The sequence below is a fragment of the Corvus hawaiiensis genome, chromosome 2, assembly GCF_020740725.1.
Source record: "Corvus hawaiiensis isolate bCorHaw1 chromosome 2, bCorHaw1.pri.cur, whole genome shotgun sequence".
Taxonomy (NCBI): domain Eukaryota; kingdom Metazoa; phylum Chordata; class Aves; order Passeriformes; family Corvidae; genus Corvus; species Corvus hawaiiensis.
Window position 1 is genome coordinate 108985386 of NC_063214.1, and position 19404 is coordinate 109004789.

General features: G+C 40.7%; 1 protein-coding gene across 2 annotated transcripts in view; it reads left to right on the plus strand.

Moving 5' to 3' along the window:
* Positions 1 to 12607, plus strand: part of SMS (spermine synthase) — a 44702-nt gene extending 32095 nt beyond the window's left edge. For both annotated transcript variants that reach the window (XM_048287865.1, XM_048287874.1), the window contains exons 10-11: positions 8289 to 8404; positions 9723 to 12607. In XM_048287865.1, coding sequence (XP_048143822.1) covers positions 8289 to 8404; positions 9723 to 9765 — 159 coding nt within the window. In that variant the 3' untranslated portion in view covers positions 9766 to 12607. The remainder of the gene's footprint in view (positions 1 to 8288; positions 8405 to 9722) is intronic.
* Positions 12608 to 19404: the final 6797 nt, after the last annotated feature.

Genomic DNA, 19404 nt, shown 5'->3' on the forward strand with positions numbered 1-19404 from the left:
CCATGCCAGAACACGTGGATACCTGAAGGAAGCTGTGACCCTGTGGGAAACCCACACTGGAGAAGGCTTGCTAGCAGAACTTGTGACCCTGCAGGAGACCCACGCTGGAGCAATTAATGAAAAACTGCAGACCATGGAAGCACTCATGTTGGGGAACTTAATGGAGGACTGTCTCCCATGGGGGGAGACCCCACACTGGAGCAGAGAAGTGTGGGAGGAGGAAGGAGCACTAGAAATAAAATGGGATGAACTGACCACAATCCCCATTCCCCATTAGCGCAGTTTGTGAGTAAAGTTCACCCTGGGGAGAAAAGAGGGGTAGGGGAAGATGTTCCTAAAATTTGGGTTTATTTCTTATTATCCCACTCTGATTTGATGAGGAACTTGAGTTTAATACAAAGGTGAGGCTGATTGCCTGTGACAGTAACTGGTGAGTGTTCTCTCCCCATCCTTACGTTGGCCTGTGAGCCTTTTGCTGTATTTTCTCTCCTCTGTCCAGCTGAGCAGGGGAATGACAGCATGTCTTTTGTGGGCACTTGGCATCCAGCCAGGCTCAACCCACCACATCCTCACACAACTCAGTAGTCTGGTCATAGGATGAACAGACTTACCAGGGTGCTCTAAAGAAAATCAGCTGTCTATAACTTTGTTTTAATTATTTAAACAAATTTAAATTCAACTAAACTATCTGAAGCTGGCTACTCAGAGTATTGGGTTAGACTATGGTCAGAAATTCAAACATGACCGCTATGAACTTTGGCAGCTTAGTCACACACTGGGAACTCATAAATGATTTTGAATGCTCTGTTGTGTTTGCTGTTGAATGCCAGTGGTTTCAGCTCTGTGTATTAACATTGGGAATTTAAGTTACTTTTGTTCCCGCTATCTACTTTCAGGATGCATATATTACACAGCAGGCCTTGCTGAAGACATCATGTGCCTTTTAAGGCAGTTATGTTTTTAAAATACAGGACTCGTGTGCCCCCCAGTCCCTTCTTTGCATTTTGGTTCTCTAAACCAAAAAATATTAAATATCACCAAGAAAAGTGGCTGAGGGAATGTCCACTTACTTGTTAGAGCCTCATCTTTGCTATGATGAGGAAATGTCTCATAGGAAAAATGCAGCAAAAGGATTGTTGTTCTGTGGACTACTAGCCAGTAATTATAGTTGCTTCTTCTGCCTTGGCATTATATTGTACTGACATTGAAAATTTTTGTTCTTTGTAGTTTGTAGCATGTCCCCTTGCACCCTAAACAGAATCATGTGCATCTAGTTAGGATGTCATTTATTTCAGTGCCAAAGAAATTCCTTACCCAGAAGTGGAGTTGTGTTCACAGAATGCCATCCTTTCACATACTGTATTGCTGCCTGCTGTCTAAATGCCACTGCTGGGAAAAATAAAGGGAAATGCTCATCACCTCTTCATTGAGCTCTGTGCAAGTTTTAGAAAATGTTCTGATCTGCAAGTGAATTTTCAGCAGGCAGGGTCTAGTGCTGTTGAACTCCAGATGGCTATAATTTATCTGAGATTGTAAAAAGAATTACTTCTCGCATGCTGCTCTAACACACCTGGTGGTTCCTTCGGGATTCCTTCCTTGGTGATCCTCAAAGCAGTCTCCAAATGCTGGTGCAGAATGTCCTGTCACCACTAGGTGGAGGCAGGTAACTGGTATTGCCTGGCAGTTTATTAGGATTTTTAGACATTCTGGCTGTGGAAGATTTTTCAGACTATTTATTTGTATTCCTAGGGGTTATAAGAACTTATGTGGCCAATTTTAAGATGCAGGAGGGACTACCTTTTTTTCAGCTCTGGAAAGATGTAAAAGGGGAAGTTAATGAATGTCATTCTCTGCTGCTTTAAGTCTGTGTCTGAGTGTATTTGGGGAAAAATGCCTTCATACTTTCTCTGTGCAAATAGTAATCACAGCTTAGAACAAAAACTTGTATGAGTAGCAGCTGTGCTTTACATGCCCTTGCTTTTCTAGCTGCATCATCCATATTGAGTGTTGCAGCCTACACAGAGAGTCATGAGCTTTAGGGCCCTTAGCCTGCAGAACTTGAAAACCTGTCTGTAGGTTTAAGACTTGACGCTTGTTTATGAAAACTTACTGTTAAACATAATCCCACCACTCTGAGGTTCAGTGGTCATATGGCATGCTCTTATTTCCATTCTTCTTCTGAAGTTGGTGCTTTGAAATGTGTAATGATATGACACGATACAATATGATACGATATGAGGCCAGGTCTGCTTGGTGTTAACCTTCTCCAAGGCAGAGCCAGTTAGAGGTACATGTTCCCAGCCATCACAGTGGAGAGAAATTTGAGTTGGTGAGGATGTAAGACCTTGGAAAATCCTGTGGTGCAGTTTCGTCTCTAATACACCTTCCCAGCAACTTGTTTCCGAGCACGTTAAGTGTTTTTACAGTATTGGACTTCATAAAAATATGATTTTTAGATGGCCCAAGTGATTTCTTTCAAGTGAGTATGTATTCTTGTAGATGATACGTTTGTGGCTTTTGTTTTCTGAACCATCCCTCTCTTGTGCCTTCGAAGTAGCATGTGAGGATTGTCCCAAGAGCTGTGAAACCATGGTCTAGCAGATGCAGAGACTGATTGTAAGGTTGTTTCTGCGTGTCAGTGGATTGTGTAGCTAAGAAAATGCCTTTTTCTGTGCTAAGTTTTTGTTCTGTTGATCTAATCTTTTGAGGTTGAGAAGGCTATCATTTTCAGCCTGTTTATAAAGTGGAATCTTTAAAAATACCTCTAAACAGGAATTTGTGACTTCCTGGTTGGGGTCATTCAGCCCAGGCAGGATAGAAACTCAGACCACTCACAGGTTCCAGTAAACAGCACTGACCCCTGGTGCAAGGGATCATGTGTCTCCCACATGAACATGTGGCCCTTCACTAAGCTGTCTCTTCCTGGCCACTCTCCTACACAGCCCTCTGAATGTCCAGACAATCATCATGTTGCTCCATAGTTAGACTCCTTTTTTTGGCTGCTGTGTGGGCTTTCTAATTAGCACTTCCAACAAGGGAGCAAGATTCTCCATGACTGAACCATGAAAGGATGCTGGAAGAATGGCTGTGTGAGCCTCTGTGATTTCTTGGTAGTTTGAGAGGCTTTAAGGAACAGACATTTTCATTTCCCTTTGTTACTGAGAGTTCAGCTTTAAATTAATTGATCTTTTGGCCAGTGGAGGTACTTAACAGTCAGGTTTGCCTCCATTATTTCCTTAACAGCCCTCTGTGTCCCCCCAAACTTAAGCCTAGCTTTTATGCTAGGTGTTTCATGATCAGTGTCTCACTGCTTATTAGTCACTGTGAAGTGAGGAAGGATAAAACTGAACCTTGGTGATGTCAAATTCTGGCACATTATTGCAAAACAAAAACAGAAACCCATGTTAAAAATTAAACTTCTCTGGCGTACAGTCACAGACAAAGGTGTCCAGTGACAATGACATGTGGGGTAAGACATGTAAGAAATGGGCAAGTATGGAAAAGGGACCCTTTCACCTGCTTTCAAGTCACTGGTTTACTTTCTGAGGGTTGGAGGAAGCGTAGTGGCCCAAGTTCAGCCTGTTAATAGTTGATGGACACATCCCCTTTATAGGTGGGCAGAGTTAACTGGAACTTAGATGGTTAATTTAAACAATTTTTTTTTCGCTACTTATTTTAAGGAATGTTTTTTTGTCGGTCCAGAACTGTATTTGTTATTTAAATGTGTTGTGCCTTGTGCTGTAGAAACCTGAAAACTAAACTCATGGATCTACAGAATATATGCCTTGTGAGAGCCCAGAAAAACTGATGTTGGGAGACAGGCATGAGCTGTTGGAGTGAGTGCAAGCCCTGAGCAGACTCAGGATGCAAAGGCTGTGAAACAGTTCAGGAGTCATCTGTCTTAAACAAGGTCTTACTGATAAAGATTTGTTAATCTCAAAGTTTAAACCGCCTCAAGTACTCTTCTGTCTGAAAGATGCTTCTTAAGGAGTAAAAAAAAATTCATCTATCTCCTAGTTCTTACCTGTCAAATTGTTTGACGTGGAACAGAGATTAAGTATGGGGGGCTGGGCAGAGGAGTTGGGTAGGGTTTTGTGTATGTTGAAAATTTGACTGAACCCTGTGGGAGAAAAAAGAACGTGATTTTGGTTATTTCCTTCTGAAAACATTTAATTAGTGAGTCATCTGCTTTAAACCTTATTAAACAGCATTCAATATTAGCTATTGTTTGAGTTATATGGTGTCTGTCCAGAGCAAACAATGCATTATTCTACCACATAACTCTTCATTAGGCAGCGGCAGTTAAAGTGGACACAGGTTATTAGACTGATCTCTGCTTGGTTCCCTGTGGCACTCTAGTGATACTAGAACATCTAAGTGTGATTGACATTGTTATTAACACTGTAGCCTTGGTTGGTAAAGCTGGTCACCTTTTAAAGAAAGGTGTTAATAATAGTGATTTTTCAATAACTTTATTGAAATAAGCCTTATGTTTTGTAGAATTGATTTTTGAAATGCTTAACTCTGTATTGAGTAAAGCCAGATAGTTACAAAAAATAGTAACAATGCAGAACTATAAAATCCTGTGGTGTTTCTCCAGAAGAAGAAGGTTGATAGAAGAGCCAGGTGGGTTGTCTGAACCTTTAGGCAAGATCTTGATTTGGAAATTGGGGAGTTGTGGGTTTGAAAAGCAAAAATTGTTTCTTGGCATGTTCACTGCTCCTGTAATTTGTTTTCCATGGTGTCTGCAGTGATTTGTCTCTTGCTAGAGAAGGGAGAAATGATGAAATACTGAAGCAACAGTCTGGGAAACTGGATACTTCTCTATCACTGTGTATCCTATTCAACTTCCTACGTAATAGTGGTATGCTCTGTAAATTACCTAGCAGCGTTTCTATTTATGACTCAAATTACACACACAGGTTGTTTTTCAGTTTCCTTTTGCATTCAGTCTGATGTTGAAACAAAATGATATGTTTGGTAAAGGGCAGCTGAACCAAAAAAACCCACCACAATCCTCTGGATAATGACAGGTTACTGAACTGTACTGCAGCAGTCTGTTCATTGTTGTGCTCAGTAAGTGTTAGTCTTATACCTTTTTACAAATCTCATTTGTTTTCTGATAGCCGAACCCAAATATGAAAAATTCCATATAAAGCATGCCACTTTCCTTTACCAAATAAGCAAGTACAGGTTTGTTTGTGCAATATGATCAAAATTATAATCAAACATGTTTTATGCAAGTTCTTTTGAAGGAGGGCTTTCCCAAACATGGTTTTTTTAAAAGATTATAGAATGATAGAGTGGAATCATAGGATTTCGTGGCCTGGAAGGGACCCACAGGAATCATCAAAGTCCAGCTCCTGGCCCTGTACAGGACAACCCCGAGAATCACATCATGTGCCTAAGAGGATTGTCAAGATGCTGTGTTAAGATTTTTTTAAGTTGAGGCTTTCTTCTTCACTTGTGAAAACTTGAGCACAATCCAAAAAAAAAAAAAAAAAATTGAGCATGATGCAAAAAATTCAGAGGAAGATTGGTGGAATGAATTATCTTTTCACTTCCTCTGGAAATAGAAATGTTTTAAATACCGTGTGAAAAAATCCTACCAGTAAAAAGTAGGAGAAATAGTATAAATTCCAAAGTTAGAATGTACATTTTACACTTTGTTCTAGTTATCATCTGATGTTGTTACATGGAAAAATCAGTGTAAATGGAGCTGTGTAGAAATACTGATTTCAAATGTGACCTCTGCTTGTTTTGGCCTCTGTCTGTTGTATGTTTTAAAGAGCACAGATAGTACTTGTTCAAACTCATCTTAGCTCCTTGCTTTGTGAAAATTAACTTTTAGTTGCACCTGTGTGCATATAATCATTTTAAGGCTATTTAAAAAAATATGGGAGTGCCATGAAGAATTTACACAGTAAAATGAGTCTTTTTTAAAGACTGTTCTGGATTTAGAAGCTTCACAGTGTGTTAGCAGAGCAATACGATGTGTGAAACACAGGCAGTCAGACACTTAGGAAGCGTTGAGGAAGTCCAGGTTCCTGGGGTCCTCATTTCGAGTTAGAGATCCTAAAATATTGAATAAGCTGTGACTGTAAGGGAACTAAATTTTTTTATTAGATTAGCTTTTTCTTATTGAACCATCTGGTTCAGTCAGGTGCAAGTTAGACATGTTATTGAAGGGCAGGAAGAACAAGATACTGCATTCAATGGTCAGTTAAAAAAAAACCAAACCAAAATTGTGTACTTGTGGGTACACACAAACACTTCCCAAAGTCATTCAGAGCAGCAGGAGGATCCTGCCACTCCACAGTGGGTGGAGGCTGTTGCTTTAGACACTTTCTAACATGTAACTTCTGTGCCTTGCATTTCTTGCCATCATTTTGTGGGGCTTTGGCTCTTGTGCTGGATTATTAGGAGCTGTTTCATTAACATAAAGATTTCCTTTTTGTTCTCCTTTTTATCTTCTGTGGCAAACATTCCTCCACTAGAAGTGGTAAAACGTGGGGAAGCTTGATGATTTTTATATTGAGAGCTACTTTGGAAAATGCTAGTTAATGCTTCTGTTTCTGCTGATCAGAAATCAGAAATGGAAAGCAGGCTTTGTGCTACATCAAGGTAAAAGGCATTTATACTACATGCTAGTAAACCCAACCATTAGGAGAAGCTGGGGACATGTATCTCCTGAAGATCTCATCCTGCCCTGCATATGGCCAGATTGGCACATGCTGTGTGGGCAATAGAGATTTATAGTCATCATATAACTTGCTGTTCATGTGTAGTGTTACAGCATAGTTGGTTTATCATGTTTGGGGCCTGTAGGTTGAGCTAAAATTCCTCAGGAAAGTGGTGGACATAGAAGACCACACAAATCAATTCATTTGGCTGTCAGTGTGCCAAGGGCCTTTGCAATATCTCCACTGTGACCACAATTACAGAATGTATTATCTCTGTGCTGTGCCACAGCAACAGTACACTTTTTTTTTTTGGTGAGTCTTCATTCAGTGCCTCATACCTGGAAAAAACCTGAGCAATTTGTGGACCACGCAGTGGTGATTGTATTCAACTTCACTTGATTTTAAATTAGTGTCCAGATAACTTGTATTTGCCTCACTCATTCCTAAGAACATTGAATTTAAGGTTGTGAAGTTATTTGCTAGCCTACTCAGTTATGTAGGCAAGAAACTTGACAAAGGTTTTTATTTTTTAATTGAACTTACATAACTTTTATTGCTTTGGATATTTGGTGTTTGTTCAGTCTGGTGTTCTGTGAACTCACTGTTACCACTAAATCTTCAAATGTGTTCTCCAGGATATGGAGAATTCAGTCTTCTAATCAGAGCTTTCTCCATATGGGCATCCCAGATATACATTGCAGTAACTTCTGCTTCTTACTAATAGTTAGCTTGGGACAAGGTAGTGCTTGCATAAAAGAGTTGCTGGGGGGGTTGGGTGAGTCCTTTTGTTTGAGTTGTTTTTGTGGGGGGGGGGGTGGATATTTTGTTTATTGGGGTTTGTTTGGTTTGGGGGTTTTTTTTGTATGTTTTCATTTGGGGGATTGGTTTTTCTGGGGGGGGTTCTTCGTTTGTTTTGGGGTTTTTTTTGTTTGTTTGTTTTAATTCCTCATTCTTTGTAATCCTCAATGTGTTTGTATTCCAAGAATGATATGTTTGGGTAATATTGTTTCACCCCTAAGACAAAAAAAGGTATCATAGGAATCACTTCCTTTTCAGAATCATGACGTGAAAACTCAAGACAATGTAGCCCGCAGTCAGAGAACTTCTGTATAATTTGATGTATTTAGTCATAGTGCTTTGTGGAGGAATCTGTTTAAAATAGATAGGCTATAGTTTTGTTAATAGTGCATTTAAACACTCTAAGATCTAGGCAATGTTAAATAACAGAAGAATCTGGACGTTGTAATACTGTTTACTAATAAATGTAAGCAATCATTAAGAAAATGGTTAGGGAGTGGATGTTATAGGTAAACAACACATGGTGGTCTGTGAACTGGAAGCCCTCATATAATGGTTCCTTCTGCTAATGAGAATATAGATAATGCCCCCTTACTTACCCTTTGTTGAAAGGGTACAAATTGTTGTTTGCTGTAGGCAGAATGAAGACAAGCTGTTCATTGTTTGCCTTGTAAATATTAAATATTGAGAACAGCATGTATCTGCTTCTCAAGTATGTGGAAGCCTTGCAGTAATGTCAAAATGTATATATTCATCTGAAATTTTGCTTATTTGCTTGATTGTGACTGGAACTTCTTTTTTCTTCAGGGAAACTGTATCAATCTGACTGATGCCTTGACTCTGTACGAAGAACAGCTTAGCAGGCTTTACTGTCCTGTGGAGTTTTCAAAAGAAACTGTGTGCGTTCCCTCCTACATGGAATTGTATCCTTAAAGACTGAAGAAGACTGAAGAGTGTGTATTAATAAATCAAGCAAGCATAGATTGGTTGGAGGTAATGAACTCAAGCAAAAAGGCAGTTCTGATTTAAACACTTATTTTTTTTCACAGTAAATGAACTGCTGCAGTTTTATTTTGAGGATAATTGTAGGAATTGTTTTCTAGAAGTGCTGTAAATTCACAGCTGGTGAAATGATCAGCACCTTCCATGAACAGGCTGTGTTTTTGTTAATGTTCTTGAGTGGTGTGTGTGATGTGGGATAAACTGTTCGATAAGGGTAATGCTGCCTGGGAGTTCTGACAAGGATGTATCTTCTTATTTTCTTTTTTGTTTTACAAAAATAAGAAACTAACTTCATACAGATTAGCATGATCCAGATCTTTAAATATTGTCTGACATATCGAACATACAGCTCAGACTTGATTTTTAAGACTGGGGAATGGGGAAGAGAATGATACCTATCATTACTAGTTAGTGTTACTGGAAAAAAGTATTCCAAGTGGAGGGGTATGCATGTTCTCAGAAGCATCCCATTCCTAAAAATAATCCTTCAGAATCTCTTCAATTTGTGGGTAGCAGGGAAGTTATATAAGGAGCTAGAAGTTTAACCTTCAAGCCCTTAGCTTGAGAGGAGCATTTTGATCTGCTGTAAGGTGGTTCTGCTGGCTGCATTTTGCCTTGAGTGTTTACTGCTTTTATGGGATCTCCCTGGAAATGTTTTGCAGGGTAAAGCCTGCTGTGGCTGTCTCTCTTGACAGGAAACATCTTTCCAGGATCTGCTTATTCATAATACATTAAGCACGTGATGCTGTGACAGCCTTTCTTCTGTTGCATGTGTTCATTTTGCCTCCCTTCTGTGTGTCTAACCCTGGTAGTGTTCAATGCTGCAGCCTCCATACTGACCCCTTACTGACTCCAGACTGACTATAGTCAGCTCCTCCTGCTTCTCATTATTGTCAGCTCTCTGTGAAACTCAGATTTGACCCCGCATTTTCAAGATAAAAGAATGTGAAGGATATACAGATACTTGCCCTTAAAAGCTTGTGGTTTCAGAGAAACAGGTTATTTTTGCCTTTACAACTGCCAGACCTTAATTGAATGTGTATGTGATTTGAAGTGTAGGCATCCCTGAACTGCTGAGTCAAAAAGAGAATCCAGGGAGATTTCACTTTTGAGTGTTTTGCCTACCCTTTATGAGCTACTGGAAGTTTTCAGAATTTAAATATAAGTAAAAAGTGCTACATTTTAACCATGTACTACAAATGTTGCCTTTTCTTTTCCTTAACTGCTTATTTTCTCCAGATGGGTATTCTACACAATTTGGAAGAAACAGACTGACATCTGAACATCAAGATTATTTGAAATTATCCTAAGTGTACATGCTGCATGGAGCATATAGGCCTGCCACATGCTGCATATTGGCATTTTGAACCTTTAAATTATATGCTGTAGATGATCCTGAAACTTAGTCATGCTATTGATTGTGAATTCTTTAAATGTTTTTTTTATTATTATTTTAATTTAAAAGCAAATGGAAAATGTATATTTTGACAAGCTAGGGTGTTATTTTTGAAAGTCAACTTAAAGATGAATAAGCAGCAAAACTATATAGCTGCTGACTGCACTGAACCTTTAGAATGTGATCCTTTTTATTTTTTTGTAGATCTTCACAAACTGGTTGATTAAAAAAGACATCTTTAGCATTTCATCCCTCAAGGGTGGTCCATGGAGTTCTTGTTGGTTTTGTTTTTCCTGTAGATTTTTCATCTATAGTGCTTTTTAAAAATGGGAGAGGGTTTTTGTGTGGTGTTGGTTTTTGTTTGGTTTTTTTAATGAACACTGCAGTGCTTCCATATAGACAAGGGCATAACTAAAAAGAAAAAAATCTTGTGAGAATACTCCAAGCCCTTTGTTGCAAAGGGAAGAAAGCCAGTCTTAAATTTCTATTTACCCTAGTTTTCTTCATCATTGCTGTAATCTCTGCGGCAGAAGAATCTTTGGCCTTTTACATCCTGGAATTCTTCAGTTGCTGCCATATTGATTATTTGGATTCTGACATGGATTTAACAATAGGTTTGTACTGAAGCATGAAGATCAAGGCTGGGTTTTCATTCCACCCAGTGCAAGTAATTGAGCATAATGAGGTTCTTGTGGGCATATCTTCTCCCCAGCCTTATGGGAAGCACTAGATTTTTGAAGTAAAGGTTGGCTTAGAGGATGAAGAAATGTGGGTGATCTGTCTTTATATGCACCTGTACTGAATGTTCTGAGGGGCAAGTATGTGTGTGCTTCAGTAGGATCAGTGCTGGTTGTATTGCCACAGATGGCCCATATTGTGTGAGGCTATTGCTCAGTTAGACTCACTTGCAGTGTAAAAATCAGTAGAAGCTGGGGGGCATTGTGATTCTGTTCTGGAAGAAGATGCATTTTTCTTTAGCAGTTTCTCATGTTGTCAAAAGTTATATTTTTGTAAGAGCTGTGTATTGACTAAGATATTTGTGTTTAAAAATCCCATTTGAGGTAGGAGGGATATGACCATTATGTGCATTTTTTACTTTTCCAAGATAGAATAAAAAATGCACTATTTCCCTAAACACTCTAATCCTGAACAGTAATGATGTTTCATTCAACACACAGTATTCACATTTTCTTAGTTTTATTGGAGAGAGTTCATTTGCCCCCCCCCAAGATACTGTTAACGAAAACAAACCAAACAAAAGCTGTCCTTTATATTCTTAAACCACACATAAGGAGTAATTTTATTGCATCCCACATATATAAACTGTTCATGGAATCTGAATAGCCTGTGTGGAATTCCAGACTGATACTAGAAAACTTGCAAAAATTTGCTGTTTCTTCAGTCCATAATTGGTCTAAAATTGTTAAAATGTTTTCAGTTTGGAGAGCCAACAGAAGCATTTTTCAGTCTTACTATTTTAAATTATCACAGTTAATGTTAATTCTTGAATATACACAGGGCACAGTTCTTCCATGGCCTACAGCTTGTGAATCACTAAATACTTCCAAAGAATAGAGCTTCCCTCTAAATAGAATAGTTTTCTGCGTTTCCCTGAGTGTTTTAGCTCTGCTGTAGGCATCCCAGAAAAGATGTTGGTATTATAACCTATAATACAGTAGAGACTCTTCATTTATGGTCCAGGACTGCAGTCAGTTTGTCTAGCCGCAGATGAATGCAGATATCCTGTAAACAGGTGTATCCATAACTTTGCAAGCATGAATATTTCCATTGATTCTTAGTGTGATTGCTCATGTAGGTGAAATGAAGCACACAGGGACACAGAGTTCAGATCATCTGTGTTCCTGGGTGAGCTTGGCAGACGTAGAAATCAGTCACAACAAGTGGGGGTGGTTTGGTTTTTAGCAAGGAAACTTGTGAACTGGAAGATGATTTAATGTGCTCACTGTACCAGGGCTTGTACTTCCCTTTAGCATTACTGCACAGGAAGCTGCTGGGTGTGCAGGGATGTTCTGTAAAGAGTCCCAGAATGACCAGGGGACCTGAATTGCGTATTAATAGCTGAGGGGCAGCAGTGCTTGCAAGCTTTTCAACTAATAGGGTATGAAGAGAGTTGGAAGAATTATTTTTTTTCTTTAACTTTTTTTAAATGTAGTGTTTTGAAGTGATAGATGCAGTATAAAGCAATTCAGCAAACACTGAACATTATATTTTTTTAAGTTGCTGAATTGATTCTGAGCAAATATATACACACTGTCGGTCTTTATTTATTTGTTGCTGTAGTGTAGATTTTTTTAAAAGAAAAACAAGTCTCTGTGTTAGAATTTCCAAATGTAAACTGCTGTAGCTGATCGGTTTTCCATGTTTAAGGCCAGTTGGGAAGCAGCTGTAATTGCTGCGCCATGTATGCAAACAGTTCCCGAGATACGGTTAACATTAGAAGTTTCTTAATTATTCTTTGCACTAAATGCTGCTTCCACCTAGAATTTATTGACTGATAGTAGTTTGTGCAAGGAGAAACTGCTGGCGTTGTATCTACTGCATCAGTGCAGTGCGCGTGTTAAAATAAAGGTACGCTATCGTTACTTGTGTGTTTGAATTGTTAAATCCATTGTGGATTCAGTGTTCAAATGACAGAATTGATGGGTATGATGCTTACCATTGTACCTCCTTTTTCTTTGTCACATAAAGGTTCTTCATGGTCTTTTTATTGAGTATCTTTTCTGTCTCAGATTAATTCTGTTACTTTCCATGTAATAAATGCTCAGATAAGATACTGTGTAGTATGGAACAGCACACTGATATTTGTAATGGGGGGACTCACTTGAAGCTTCAGAGATATTTGCCTAGAAAGAGTTGCTTTTCTGTACAGTGTTTTAGATGTGAATTCTTTGGAGGTCTCTAAGTGGAAATTTGAGTTTTTCTGCTAAAGTGGTAAGTAGGCTTTGGGTGACAGTGTGACTCATTGTGTGGCACAGAGAAAAGACAGGCTTAGGAGAAGTTACTGTGACATTGAGAATGATGGAAACTGGCACAGAAATTTAGGTAACAGGGAGAGGGGCATGAACAGGATGGGTACATCAAAGAAGTTATTAACCTTTCTGAATCACACCCCAGAGTAATGTCATACAATGGAAGAAAAACGTGACTTCCAGAAAATGTAGAGAGATTTACATGAATTCCACATAACTGGAAGGGAGAAGTATTTAGATCTGCATTAAGTACAGTGATAGCAGAAGGCTTGATAGTTCAGAAAAAGAAAGGGGAAGCCTTAACTTTCTGAGGGGAAAAAAGTCTCACATATAGACTGAGGGTAGAATAAGGAGTAATTTTGGAGTGCTTACATGCATGACAGGGAAGAAAGGTATCTTCCTTTATTATTTTTGCTGTTTGAGAATTTGAGGTGTTGACAGCTTGCTGGAGGGAGCGAGGGGATGGGTGAGAGGAAGATAACTCAATTTCTTATTTTAATTGAGGTATAGGAGACTGCAGATGATGCCTGTGGGTAATCTGAGAAAGCTGACAAACTTTGCCCACAAAGAGAAGAATAGTTGGAGTCATTAGAGATGCTGAGGGAGCAAGTGAGAGAAGTAGCAAAGTAAGCAAGTGCTGCAGTGATTAATAATAGCACTGAGCAACTTAGAAGTGCCTTTTTGAAATGTGGAATGCTTTAGGAAGCAAGGAATGAGAAATGTGGCATGGGAACTGGGGGATGTGAAGAAGTTCATACAGTGGTTGTACATTGCAGTGAACTTGAGCTTCAGATGTAGGGAGTGGAGATCTTAGAAAGAGGGAAAAGAAAAATGTGAAATGAACTTCATAATTGAAATTGTGATGAGAAGTATTCCTGTGCAGTGACAAGAGCAGTAAGGATGTAGGGGCAAGAGGCATTAAGATGGAAAGGAACTGGGGAAATGAGCTGGGAGGAGGAGCCAAGAAACAGGACAGCAGAACAGAAGTGGTATGGGGATATGGGGAACACATCTGGATATGGAAAAGAGAGTGCCAGTCACACTGCCCAGCCTGTCCTCTGATGCTATTGGCCAGAGAAGTTGGAGAAATTGGAAACATTTGGGTTTGTTTTGTTGGTTTTTTTTTTTTAACTGAGTAATGAGTACAAGATGCCTTCTAAGTATTTTAGAAGGAAAAGAGTTTAGCTGCTGGAAATTAAATGAAGACTAAAAGGAAACTTCAGATTAGGGAGTGCTTAAGGGTAGACTGATTACTGAAGCAAATAAATACAAAATTCATGAAGCCCAAAAGAAAGGCAGCTGTGGGATTTAATGGTCATGGATTGTTAGTGAGCATGGAAGGGTGGAAGGCAGAAGGATACCAGGGGTGTCTCTGCTGTCTTCAGCTCATGGAACTGGAAATACTGATCAGAACTGGCAAATGTACATTAATAATGATTAAAAAGCACTGCTACAGCCATCTGACTTCAGCATGCCATGACAACTTTGTGTGTTGCTCAAGAGGATGTTTCATGACTCAATGGAGAATGCACAGCGCAGTGTGCCACATTGCCTGGGTAGCACCCAAATACACAAGTATTTATTGGTGTATAATGGAAACATTTTTGTGCAACTGTTCTTTGTATAGGCACAGAAATGCACCAGTGGACTAAAACAATAATTTTAGTAGATGGGAATAACAAAGATGAGTGTATACAGCTCTGTGATGCTTTTTGTGTTTTGGTAGCTGCTAATGTTATCTAACACTTTCCCATTTAACTTCAGTTAATTATGAAACCTGATGGTTTTGATTTTCAAAATTATTTTCTTTTATTCTATGCTTTGTCCTGGTTCTGCTCTTAAGCTCCACCACACTGGGACCTCCTGTGAAGTTACTTTCTAATGGTTGGCATGTCTTGTAACACTTTCGTGTTTTCAATGATATTTTATAACCACTGGTTCATTATTTGGGGTGGAAGGATGACAGGTTTTTTTCAGGAAACAAATTTTTGACAGCTCATTGTTTAAAATCCCAATGAAGACTGACAGAATAATTATAGGAATGTTCATTAACGTTTTTTTAGAAATTTAGGAATTTTTAGGAATTTAGTTAGGACTTTTTACCTGTGTCTTGAAGTGAAATGTTCCTGCTACCATTGTAAAATTCTTACTGTATCTATAACAGCTAAATACTAAGGAAAAGGAAGCTATCTGCTGGCATTTTCTGGAGCTGATTTGCAGACAGCCACGTGTCTTAAGTTACAGTCAAGATTCACTTAATAGAATCATGAAGATAATCATCCATTAACCTAACACTGCCAACACTAAACCGTGTCCCTGAGTGCCATATCTACTCCAGGGATGGTGACTTGACTGCTTCCCTGGACAGCCTGTTCCAGTGCTTCACAACACTTTCAATGAGGAAATTTTTTCTTAATAGCCAGTGTAAACTGCCAGTGGTGCTAACTGAGGCCATTTGCTCTTGTCCTGATGTTTGTTACTTGGGAGAAAAGAGTGACCCCCACCTCACTACAACCTCCTTTCCAGTAGTTACAGAGAGCAATAATGTCTCCCAAGTCTCTTCTCAAGGCTAGAGCAACCCTCTTGCCTCAGCTGCTCCTCCTAAAGTTTGTGCTCTAGGGTCCCACAAAGTGAACCCCCAAAGGCCTGTAGAGGCCACTGAGTTACTGTTTCTGACTGTCAGATCTTCACCCACAGCTGGATCCTCACCCACATCTGGATGCAGTTCGATGGCTGCTGGGAGATGGCCTTGTGCACAGACTTCTGGTTTTCACTTTTCTTCCTGCACTGCTCCAAAGTAGAAGTATGGCCTGTGTCTCCCAGGCAGCTGGGAAGGTCGCTCATGGTGCAGGTAAATGGGTGTCTCTGGGCCTGGCAGTGGTGAAGCTGCACGCCTGGGTTTCAAGTGGCAAAATGCTGCATAGTGGAGTTGGGAACACCCTGCGAGCAGCAACGTCAGAGGAAAAGGGGAGAAAGCACTGCAGGCACCAGAGGAGAGATTCCCCTGCTGCTCTGGATAGGGCTCCAATGGAGCAGGGACTGTCCTGCAGCCCTTGGAGGGGACTAGGCTGGAGGTGGGATCCACACTGGTCTTTACAGGACCTGCACTGGGGCATGTGGGTATTTCCTGCAAAAACTGCAGCCCCTCTGGCAGCAGATTTTTCCTCGAGGACTGTGGCTCTTGGGAGGGATCCCACTCTGGAACAGGGGAAAAGTGTGTGGAAGATGGAGCAGCAGGGTGGAGTTGATAGTGACTGAGCACAGTCCCTGGTACCTTGCGCCCCTCAGGGGAGTGGGGTGAGGAAGGGGCAGGAGTGAATTTGAGCCCAAGAAAAAAAAACTTGGGGTGTGAGAGATGTTTAATCTTTGTTGTTCACTTCCCTGCATTTTTAACTGGCAACACATTGAACCAATTTGGTAATGGGTAAAATGATGAATGGAATGGAAGCTCAGCTGGAAGGAACATCTAGAGCAAAAAGAAATACCTAGTCCAACTTCCTGACCACTTCAAAGTGACCAAAAGTTAGAGCATGTTGTTAAAGAGCATTGCCCAAAGAGCATTGCCCAAATGCCTCTTAAATGCTGACAGGCTTGAGGCATTCATCACCTCTCCAGGAGGCCTGTCAGATGGACATTTTTCTTAGGCCTCCTTTGATAATGCATTTATGCATTCACATGTCCTGGAGCCCTGATGATCTTAGTACAGATGTGGCAGATTGTATTTTCTTTATGCATGTTTTTTGTTGTCCCAGACACTGGGGTGTGAGCTATGAACTGCTGAATGTACCTCAGAAGCAGAAGGCTGACCAAGCTAGCCCAAAACATTTCAGTGCAAGGGAGATGGAGCTGGCAGGTATGGGACACACAGATACAAAACCACTTACTCATCACATTCGTGGACTTCTGAATCAGAACTGCAAATGCCTAATAGTGCAAAACATCAGATGATGGTGTCATATTCTAGCACCCGCCTTGATATCTATACCAGTTCCGACAAAAACGAGCTTGCCTGAACAGAAAGGTTGCCTTCCAGTTGGTGTAGAGTCCAGACCATCCATGAGCTGTGGAGATGTTGCTTCTGAGTACCATCCAAGGGCATCAACATGTGGAATGGGAAGTGACTGGGCTTGTCTATCACACCCTGTGTGCCCACAGTTAGGCCCTTTCCCTGTGTGGTGTGGCCAGGTTGCTGTGGGTGCTGTTTGCACCTTGGCACAAAGGATAGAACAGGCCAGGAGCACTGGATATATTAGGCCAACTCAGATGTGAGGCGTAGTGCTTGCCCAGAGCCTCCCTTCTGGAAGTGCCAGACACAGGAGACAGAGCTGCAGGACAGAGAGAGGGACAAAACAGACTGGTGGCTGTGGGTACACCACTGTCCTCACCACAAGGGAAGTCTGCAGCTCGCAGCCTGTCTATGGGGTTCCTGCTGGTAGTGGGTGGGTGAGGCAGTAGACACTGCTCACCTGGATTCCTCTGGGGGACCATATGCAAGCTGCAGGAAGACCTTCCTGGAACACCTTCAACCTTTTAAAAAAAAAGGTGATACATTAGGTGTGACTGGGAAAACAAAACAAGGTAAGAGAAATTTAGTACTCTTCTAGGTAAGTAGGGCAAGAGACAGCCTCATTAAAACTGATGGGTCCAAACCGTTTTCAAGTTGCTGACTACTTAGCCTGGAGGAAGGAAAGTATTAACAAGTTTTGGAACTTCTGGAACAATGAAAGAGGTTGCTCTCTTGAGTTAAATCTAAAGAGTCAAACTACTGCCAGAGCCTTTCTATTGTAGTGTGTGTTTTCAGCCTAGGGGTTGTGCTAGAACTATTTTAAGAGCTTGCTCCCAATACAGACCTAACCCTTGGGTTTGGTGAGACTAGAAGGTGTAGTCCCTCTTGTCCCCTGCCTCTCTAAACTTCTATTTCCAGAAGTGCTGCAAGCACATATGAGGAATACGGAAATTTAATTAGCTGTAACTTCTCAAAGATAAATATTTCAGACTTCCTTGACTGGAGTGTTTTCTAAGGCCTATTTAACCTAGTTCCCTCAACACTATAGCTCATGGGAGGGGGTTGCTGTGAAGTCATTTATTCCAGTAGCTGTGCCATGTGAATGGTCCCAGCTATCTCTGCATTCTCACTGCTTTGGCCTCACCCTATGTTGTCCCCTCTGCCATGAGAGTTGCAGGGAGCTCTCCCATGGCCGTGTGACAAAACAAGTGGGTTAAAAACAAACAAGGAGAGACATTAAAGGGGAGTGAGAAACTGATGTCACTCAGCTACACTGCTGAAATGAATGGATGAGAAAGCAGTCTGTGTTTAAAATGGGTCTGGCTCCTCATGTGCTGGCAGACCTGAGTGATGAGCAGGAATGGGAACTGGTGGTGGGATGGGGGAGCAAATCATGCCAGGTGTAGGATATGGGAAAAATGTTAATAGTAAAGGCTGCAGAGCATCATGGTTTATAGCTGCTTTAGAAATACAGAGGAGGGTTGTTAGGGACATTACCTCTTGGTTTTTTCTTGTCTTTTTCTGATTCTATCTACTGAATCACTTATGGGTCACTTCCAACTAGAGATATTCTATGGTAATATGATTTCAGTCAGCCGGAAGTTTCACATAATTTGAACTTTTGAGAGCACATGAAAGGTGATCCAGTAACTTTGATCTAGTGGGAATTAAGAGCTTTATCTGTGTCAGTACTCTGCTGTTGGTGTAGATTTGTAAGGGGGTGTGTTGTTTTTCAGTTATTTGTTGCCATTCATACCTTCAAAACTTCTAAATAAAATTTCATTTATGTCAGCAGTTTGGCTCTCCCAGTTGATTTTGGTTACATGGGCTGATTTTGTTCTCTTCTGAGGTTAGATTAAAAATACGATAATGCTACTCAAGTTTTAGGTACATTTTCTCACAAGGAATTTCTTTTAAAGAATGTGGGGACAGCACCCATTTTGTGCAAGAAGGGCTTCCTAGCTCTTGATAATCTTTGAAATGTGAGGCCCTTTATTTAATTTAATTTTTACTACAAGCAAAATCGGCAATGTGGTTTTAGATACCTTTGCAGAAGGAGTGCTGTTATATGCTATCACAAAGGTAAGCCCCTGCTCAGTGATTTACAGGGGAAGGGTACCTATGTGGGCCACTGAGGTAGCTGGTGTGGGGTCTGTAGCTCAGGCCCAGGAAACCGTAACCGGTCTGGAGAGATGGTCCCGTGAGGAACCGTCTTCCCAGAGCCCATGGAGTTTTCCCTCAGCTGCCGGAGTGCCTTTGCAGAGAGGCTATCAGCTCTTTAGTGATTGTCAGCTTGTGATTTCAGCTTTTTGCTCTGCTGGGCAATCTCCAGGCCAGACCAGGAGGAGAGAGACGAGAGGCCCGTATAGCAGTTCTGCATGAGGCAGCTTTATTAACCCACACCCTGCACAGGGGAGGCCAAGGACGAGCTCTCTCTCCTCACAGGGGCAGAGGGCTAGCTCTTATAGGGGTACAGGGGTGGGTGTGAGAGGGTAAAAGCAAATGGGTTACAAAGAATCTGCATAGGGT